Source organism: Onychostruthus taczanowskii, unplaced genomic scaffold, assembly GCF_017590055.1.
Source record: "Onychostruthus taczanowskii isolate IOZ18803 unplaced genomic scaffold, ASM1759005v1 scaffold747, whole genome shotgun sequence".
NCBI lineage: Eukaryota > Metazoa > Chordata > Aves > Passeriformes > Passeridae > Onychostruthus > Onychostruthus taczanowskii.
In genome coordinates this window covers 1-8344 of record NW_024505306.1, presented here as the reverse complement: position 1 = coordinate 8344, position 8344 = coordinate 1, and the positions used below count along the sequence as shown (strand labels likewise).

At 61.0% G+C, this 8344-nt stretch overlaps 1 protein-coding gene across 1 annotated transcript; it reads right to left on the bottom strand.

Annotated features, from left to right (window-relative positions):
- Positions 1-75: 75 nt before the first annotated feature.
- Positions 76-7785, bottom strand: LOC121345691 (structural maintenance of chromosomes protein 1A-like; the record flags this gene model as incomplete). The annotated part of the gene is made up of 7 exons (XM_041422814.1): positions 7635-7785; positions 6687-6797; positions 5678-5834; positions 4225-4379; positions 3679-3830; positions 1864-1933; positions 76-312 (listed from the first exon to the last, which is right to left on the bottom strand). Coding segments are annotated over exons 1-7 (1032 nt in total), but the record flags the coding sequence as incomplete, so codon positions are not given.
- Between the last annotated feature and the right edge of the window lie 559 nt (positions 7786-8344).

Sequence of the window (8344 nt, the reverse complement as noted above, 5' to 3'; positions counted from 1 at the left end):
ATTCCCAGGGGTGTTTGGTGTGTTTTCAGTGTTCCCAAGGGTGTTTTTGGTGTTCCCAGGGGTATTTCGGTGTTCCCAGGGTGTTTCTGTGATTCCCAGGGGTGTTTCCGGTGTTCCCAGGGGTATTTTTGTGTATTTTCGGTGTTCCCAGGGTGTTTCTGTGACTCCCAGGGGTGTTTGGCCATTTTTGGTGTTCGGTACCTCCGGGTAGACGCCGATCAGGCTCTGCGCCTTGGTGTAGAATTCCTCCTTGAGGGAGATGACGATGGCCTGGAAGTTGGCGGCCGACTGCTCCTTGATGTAATTGGCCACCTGGGGACCCCAAAAATGGACTTGGCACCCCAAAAATGGACTTGGCACCCCAAAAGACACGCTTGGCACCCAAAAAAATGGACTTGGCACCCCAAAACCCGGCTTGGCACCCCAAAAATGGACTTGGAATCCCAAAAAATGGATTGGCACCCCAAAACCCGGCTTGGCACCCCAAAAACCCGGCTTGGCACCCCATAAAATCAACTTGGAACCCCAAAAAAACAGCTTGGCACCCCAAAAAATGGACTTAGCACCCTAAAAACCATGCTTGGCACCCCAAAAAATCGACTTGGCACCTCAAAAACCACGCTTGGCACCCCAAAAATGGACTTGGCACCCCAAAAAAACACGCTTGGCACCCCAAAAACACGCTTGGCACCCCAAAAACCAGCTTGGCACCCAAAAAAAACAGCTTGGCACCCAAAAAAACAGCTTGGCACCCCAAAAATGGACTGGGCCCCCCAAAAAATGTGCCTTGGCACCCCAAAAAATCGACTTGGCACCCCAAAAACCACGCTTGGCACCCCAAAAATGGACTTGGCACCCCAAAAAACCGGCTTGGCACCCCAAAAAAACACACTTGGCACCCCAAAAACCAGCTTGGCACCCAAAAAAAACAGCTTGGCACCCCAAAAATGGACTGGGCACCCCAAAAAATGTGCTTGGCACCCCGAAAACCTGGCTTGGCACCCCAAAAAATGTGCTCGGCACTTAAAAAAACCCAGGTGGCACCCCAAAAAATGCACATGGAACCCCAGAAATGGACCTTGAAACTCAAAAAATGGAGCTGGCACCCGAAAAAACGCCTTGGCACCCCAAAAAACAGACCTGGAACCCCACAAAATGGAACTGGCACCCCAAAAACTGGACCTGGAAACTCGAAAAGCAGCTTGGCACCCCAAAAAATGTAGCTGGAAACGAAAAAATCCCACCTGGCACCCCAAAAAATGGACCTGAAACCCCAAAAAATGGACCTAAAACCTCAAAAAACAGTTTGACATCCCAGAAAAACCCCCTGGCACCCCAAAAAATGGATCGGGAGTGCCAAAAAGGGGACCGGGGACCCCAAAAACCACATGGGGACCCCAAAAATGGGGTGGGGATCCCCAAATTTGGGGCTGGGGGCAGAAACATTAACTCAGTGAGGGGGAAAATGAGGTTGGGGTGACCCCAAAATCCCGGGGGGCGCCCCAAAATGGGGCGGGGATCCCCAAATTTGGGGCTGGGGGCAGAAACATTAACTCAGTGAGGGGGAAAATGAGGTTGGGGTGACCCCAAAATCCCGGGGGGAGCCCCAAAATGGGGAGGGGACCCCAAAATGGGGAGGGGACCCCAAAAGCGGGGAGGGGCCCCCAAAATTGGGGTGGGGAACCCCAAAATTGGGAGCTGGGGGGACAAAATCCCTCCCTGGGGAGCAGAAATGGGGCTGGGGGAGGTTGGGGGGACACCCCCAGACCCCAAAACTTTACAGGGGGAGCCCCAAAATGGAGAGGGGACCCCAAAAGTGAGGAGGGACCCCCCAAAAGCGGGAGGGGCCCCCCAAATTCCCACCTTGCCGATGTTGGTGTTGTCCAGCGCGGCGTCGATCTCATCCAGCACGAAGAACGGCGCGGGTTTGTAACTGGGGGGGCAAAGGGGTGAGACCCCAAAAACGGGCACCCCAAAAATGGGGAACCCCAAACTGGGTGAGACCCCAAAAACGGGCACCCCAAAACTGGGTGAGACCCCAACACCGGGCACCCCAAAAACGGGCACCCCAAAAATGGGGAACCCCAAACTGGGCGAGACCCCAACACCGGGCACCCCAAAAACGGGCACCCCAAAAACGGGGAACCCCGAACTGGGTGAGACCCCAAAACCGGGCACCCCAAAACTGGGTGAGATCCCAACACCGGGGATCCCCAAAACTGGGCACCCCAAAAATGGGGAACCCCAAAAACGGGGAACCCCAAACTGGGTGAGACCCCAAAACTGGGCACCCCAAAAACGGGGATCCCCAAAAATGGGGCACCCCAAAACTGGGCACCTCAAAAACGGGGAATCTCAAAACTGGGGAACCCCAAATTGGGTGAGACCCCAAAACCGGGCACCCCAAAAACGGGGTACCCCAAAAACGGGGAACCCCAAAAACGGGGCACCCCAAACTGGGTGAGTCCCAAAACCGGGCACCCCAAAAATGGGGGTGAGATCCCAACACCGGGGATCCCCAAAACTGGGCACCCCAAAAATGGGGAACCCCAAAAACGGGGAACCCCAAACTGGGTGAGACCCCAAAACTGGGCACCCCAAAAACGGGGATCCCCAAAAATGGGGCACCCCAAAACTGGGCACCTCAAAAACGGGGAATCTCAAAACTGGGGAACCCCAAATTGGGTGAGACCCCAAAACCGGGCACCCCAAAAACGGGGTACCCCAAAAACGGGGAACCCCAAAAACGGGGAACCCCAAAACTGGGGACCTCAAAACTGGGACACCCCAAAAACGGGGAACCCCAAAACAGGACACCCCAAAAATGGGGAACCCCAAAAACGGGGCACCCCAAAAATGGGAAACCCTGAAACTGGGTGAGACCCCAAAACTGGCTGAGACCCCAAAACAGGACACCCCAAAAATGGGGAACCCCAAACTGGGTGAGACCCCAAAAACGGGGATCCCCAAAAACGGGGCACCCCAAAAACGGGGTACCCCAAAAACGGGGAACCCCAAAAACGGGGCACCCCAAACTGGGTGAGTCCCAAAACCGGGCACCCCAAAAATGGGGAACCCCAAACTGGGTGAGTCCCAAAAACGGGGAACCCCAAAAATGGGGAACCCCAAAACTGCGTTAGACCTCAAAACTGGGGCACCCCAAAAGGAGCCAGCCCTGGTTTTGGGGTTCCCCCTGGGTTTTTGGGATTTCCCCCCAGTTTTTGGGGTCTCCCCTGGGGTTTTTGGGATTTCCCCCCCAGTTTTTGGGGTCTCCCCTGGGGTTTTTGGGATTTCCCCTGGGGTTTTTGGGGTTCCCCCGGGTGTTTTTGGGGTCCCACCTGCGGATGGTGCTGAGCAGGGCCAGGGCAGCCGAAGGGGGGAATTTTGGGGAGGATTTGGGGTCCCACCTCTGGGTTTTCCCATGGAGCTTTTGGGATTTCCCCCAGATTTTTGGGATTTCCCCCAGATTTTTGGGATTTCCCATGGGGGTTTTGGGGTCCCCCCGGGTTTTGGGGTCCCACCTGTGGATGGCGAAGAGCAGGGCCAGCACAGCCAAAGGGAGATGTTTTTGAGATTTTCCTGGGGTTTTTGGGATTTCCCCCAGATTTTTGGGATTTTCCCTAGGGATTTTGGGGTTCCCCCGGGTTTTTGGGGTCCCCCCGGGTTTTGGGGTCCCACCTGTGGATGGCGAAGAGCAGGGCCAGCGCAGCCACGGTTTTCTCCCCCCCCGACAGGTTGTCCATGGGCCGGAAACGCTTCCCGGGGGCCACACAGTTGTAATTGATCCCGTCCAGGTACGGCTCCTCGGGGTTCTCCGGTCCCAAAAATGCCTGAGGGGACATTGGGGACATCACTGGGGACATTGGGGACACTGAGATGACACTGGGGACATCACTGGGGACACAGGGGACACGGGGGACACGGGGACATGGAGGTGACACAGTTGTAATTGATCCCATCCAGGTACGGCTCCTCGGGGTTCTCGGGGCCCAGGAACGCCTGAGGGGACATTGGGGACATTCAGGTGACACTGAGGTGACACAGGTGACACTGGGGACATCATTGGGGACATTGGGGACACAGGGAGGGCTCCTCAGGGCCCAGGAACACCTGGAGGATGGGCGGGGCCTGCCCTGGGCCAGCCCAGGTGTGCCCAGGTGCCCAGGTGTGCCCAGGTGTGTGCCCAGGTGTGTGCCCGGTGCCCAGGTGCGTGCCGGTGCCCACCTGGGCGCTGCTGTTGCGGGACAGCGCTTTGTAGATCTCGTCGATGTTGGTGGCCACGGCCTCGAAGCAGGAGTTGAAGCGGTCGAACCGCTCCTTCTTCATCTGCTCAAACGCCTGCTTGGCCTTCTTGGCGCGCTTGCGGGCCGCCTCGAACTCTGGGGACAGCGGGGACAGCGGGGACATCAGGGACAGCGGGGACATCACAGACACCCAGGGAAATCCAGGGACAGCCAGGGGACAGCCATGGGACACTGGGGTCAGGACGACACCCAGGGAAATCGGACATCAGGGACAGCTGGGGACATCAGGGGACAGCTGGGGACAGCAGGGACAGTCAGGGACAGCCAGGGGACAGCAGGGACAGCCCCAGGGACATTTGGGTCAGGGGAACAGGACCAGGGGACACTGGGGTCAGGACACGCCTGCTCAGCGTTCTTGGAGCGTTTACGGGCGGCCTTGAACTCTAAGGGGACATTGGGGACATCAGGGGACAGCAGACACCCAGGGACACCATGGGGACATTGGGGACATCAGGGGACATCACAGACAGCCAGGGACAGCCAGGGGACAGCCATGGGGACAGCCCGAGGGACATTGGGGTCAGTAGCGTTTACGGGGGGCCTCGAGCTCTGAGGGACACTGGGGACAGCAGGGACGGCTGGGGACATGAGGGGACATCACAGACACCCAGGGGACACTCCATGTCCCCTCCACATCCCCCCATGTCCCCACAGTGTCCCCCCATCCGAGGTCTCCTGGAACTTGTCCCCACCATGTCCCCATGTCCCCACCCTCTGAGGTCTCCTGGAACTCGTCCCCAGGTCCCCCCATGGTGTCCCATCTTGTCCCCACGGTGTCCCCATGTCCCCACCATCCGAGGTCTCCTGGAATTTGTCCCCATCATGTCCCCACGATGTCCCCCAGTCCAAGGTCTCCAGGAACTTGTCCCCATGTCCCACCATGGTGTCCCCCCGTGTCCCACCGTCCAAGGTCCCCTGGAACTTGTCGTGGACACTGTCCCATGTCCCCCCCGTGTCCCCACGGTGTCCCCCCGTGTCCCACCATCCGAGGTCTCCTGGAACTTGTCGCGGACGCTCTCCAGTTTCTCCATGGCTTTCATGTTGGGCGCGGCGATGCGCTGCAGGACGCTCTGCTGCTCCGTCAGCCGCTGCTGCAGCGCCGCCATCTCCTGCCGGATCTCCTCCTCGGCCTGGGCGTCCTGGGGACACGGGGACAGTGGGACATTGGGGACAGCAGCCCACCATCCGAGGTCTCCTGGAATTTGTCCCCATCATGTCCCCACGATGTCCCCCAGTCCAAGGTCTCCAGGAACTTGTCCCCATGTCCCACCATGGTGTCCCCCCGTGTCCCACCGTCCAAGGTCCCCTGGAACTTGTCGTGGACACTGTCCCATGTCCCCCCCGTGTCCCCACGGTGTCCCCCCGTGTCCCACCATCCGAGGTCTCCTGGAACTTGTCGCGGACGCTCTCCAGTTTCTCCATGGCTTTCATGTTGGGCGCGGCGATGCGCTGCAGGACGCTCTGCTGCTCCGTCAGCCGCTGCTGCAGCGCCGCCATCTCCTGCCGGATCTCCTCCTCGGCCTGGGCGTCCTGGGGACATGGGGACATGAGGGGACACGGGGACATCAGGGACAGCAGGGGACATCAGGGACATGAGGGGACACACAGGGTGTGAGGGACACGGGGACACGTCAGCCGCTGCTGCAGCGCCGCCATCTCCTGCCGGATCTCCTCCTCGGCCTGGGCGTCCTGGGGACACGGGGACAGTGGGACATTGGGGACAGCAGGGGACATTGGGGACATGGGGACACAGGACATGCAGACAGCAGGGGACATCAGGAGACACAGGATATGCCCAGGTGTGCCCAGCTGTGCCCGGTTGTGCCCAGCACGCCCAGGTGTACCCGGGCATGTCCAGCTGTGCCAGCTGTACCCAGGTGTGCCAGCTGTACCTAGGTGTGCCCAGGACATGCTCAGGACATGTCCAGGTGTGCCCAGCTGTGCCCGGTTGTGCCCAGCACGCCCACGTGTACCCGGGCATGTCCAGCTGTGCCAGCAGTACCCAGGTGTGCCAGCTGTACCTAGGAGTGCCCAGGACATGCTCAGGACATGTCCAGGTGTGCCCAGCTGTGCCCGGTTGTGCCCAGCACGCCCACGTGTACCCGGGCATGTCCAGCTGTGCCAGCAGTACCCAGGTGTGCCAGCTGTACCTAGGAGTGCCCAGGACATGCTCAGGACATGTCCAGGTGTGCCCAGCTGTGCCCGGTTGTGCCCAGCACGCCCACGTGTACCCGGGCATGTCCAGCTGTGCCAGCAGTACCCAGGTGTGCCAGCTGTACCTAGGAGTGCCCAGGACATGCTCAGGACATGTCCAGGTGTGCCCAGCTGTGCCAGGTGTGCCCAGGACATGCCCAGCTGTGCCAGCTGTGCCCGCTGTCCCACCTTGAGCTCCTCGGGCAGGTCGCTGTAGTCGATCTCGATCAGCGCCTCGCGCGCGTACAGGCTGGAGCTGCGCTGGGAGCTGCCCCCCGCGTCCTCGCCGGTGCCACCGCCCTGAGGGGACACAGGGGACACAGAGGGGACAGTCAGGGGACACGGCTGGAGCTGCCCCCCGCGTCCTCGCCGGTGCCACCGCCCTGAGGGGACACAGGGGAGGGGGACAGGCGCGGACAGACAGGGGACACGGCTGGAGCTGCCCCCCGCGTCCTCGCCGGTGCCACCGCCCTGAGGGGACACAGGGGACACAGAGGGGACAGTCAGGGGACACGGCTGGAGCTGCCACTGGTGTCCTCGCCAGTGCCACCACCCTGAGGGGACAATCAGAGTGACACAGAGGACAATTGGTGGTCAGGGCACGTGGGGGACACTTGGTGACACAGGGTGGCTCAGGGTGACACAGGGTGACCCAGGTGTCACCTCCTCCTGGCTGATGTCATCCATGGAGCCGCGGGCCAGCGGCAGCCGGAGCACAGAGGGTGACACGGGGGTGGCTTAGGGTGACACAGGGTGGCACAGGAGGACAGGCCTGAGGGGACAATCAGAGTGACACAGAGGACAATCGGCGCTCAGGGGACATGGGGGACACTTGGTGACACAGGGGGTGGCTCAGGGTGACCCGGGGGTGTGGCAGGTGTCACCTCCTCCTGGCTGATGTCGTGCATGGAGCCGCGGGCCAGCGGCAGTGGGAGCACAGGGGGTGACACAGGGTGACACAGGGTGACCCGGGGGTGGCTCAGGGTGACCCGGGTGTGGCTCACGGTGACACAGGGGTGGCTCAGGGTGACCCGGGGGTGACCCAGGGTGACACAGGGGTGGCTCAGGGTGACCCTGGGGTGACCCAGGGTGACACAGGGGTGGCTCAGGGTGACCCGGGGGTGTGGCAGGTGTCACCTCCTCCTGGCTGATGTCGTCCATGGAGCCGCGGGCCAGCGGCAGGCGGATGTCCTGCATCTTGCAGGCCTGCAGCAGGTTGTGGCGGTCGCTGCGCTTCTGCTCCAGCTTGGTCTCGATGGCCGTCACCTCCTTCTGCAGGTGGGTCATCTCCCTGGGGACACGGGGACACGGTGGGGACAGGGCAGGGGACAGGGAGTGGGGACAGGGACAGGACATGGGGACGTGGTGGGGACAGGGCAGGGGACAGGGAGTGGGGACATGGTGGGGGACAGGGAGTGGGGACATGGTGGGGGACAGGGAGTGGGGACATGGTGGGGGACAGGGAATGGGGACAAAGAGTGGGGACATGGGGACAGGGCATGGGGACAGGGTGGGGACAGGGAGTGGGGACATGGGGACAGGGCAGGGGACAGGGCAGGGGACAGGGCATGGGGACATGGTGGGGGACAGGGAATGGGGATGTGGCAGGGGACAGGGACACAGGGACAGGAGATGGGGACACAGTGTGGGGACAGGGCATGGGGACAGGGACACGGGGATATGGGGACATGGTGGGGACAGAGCATGGGGACATGGCAGGGGACAGGGACATGGGGACACGGTGGGGGACAGGGAATGGGGACATGGTGGGGACAGGGACATGGGGACAGGGCATGGGGACAGGAACATGGGGACAGGGAATGGGGACACACCCACGAAGACACGCC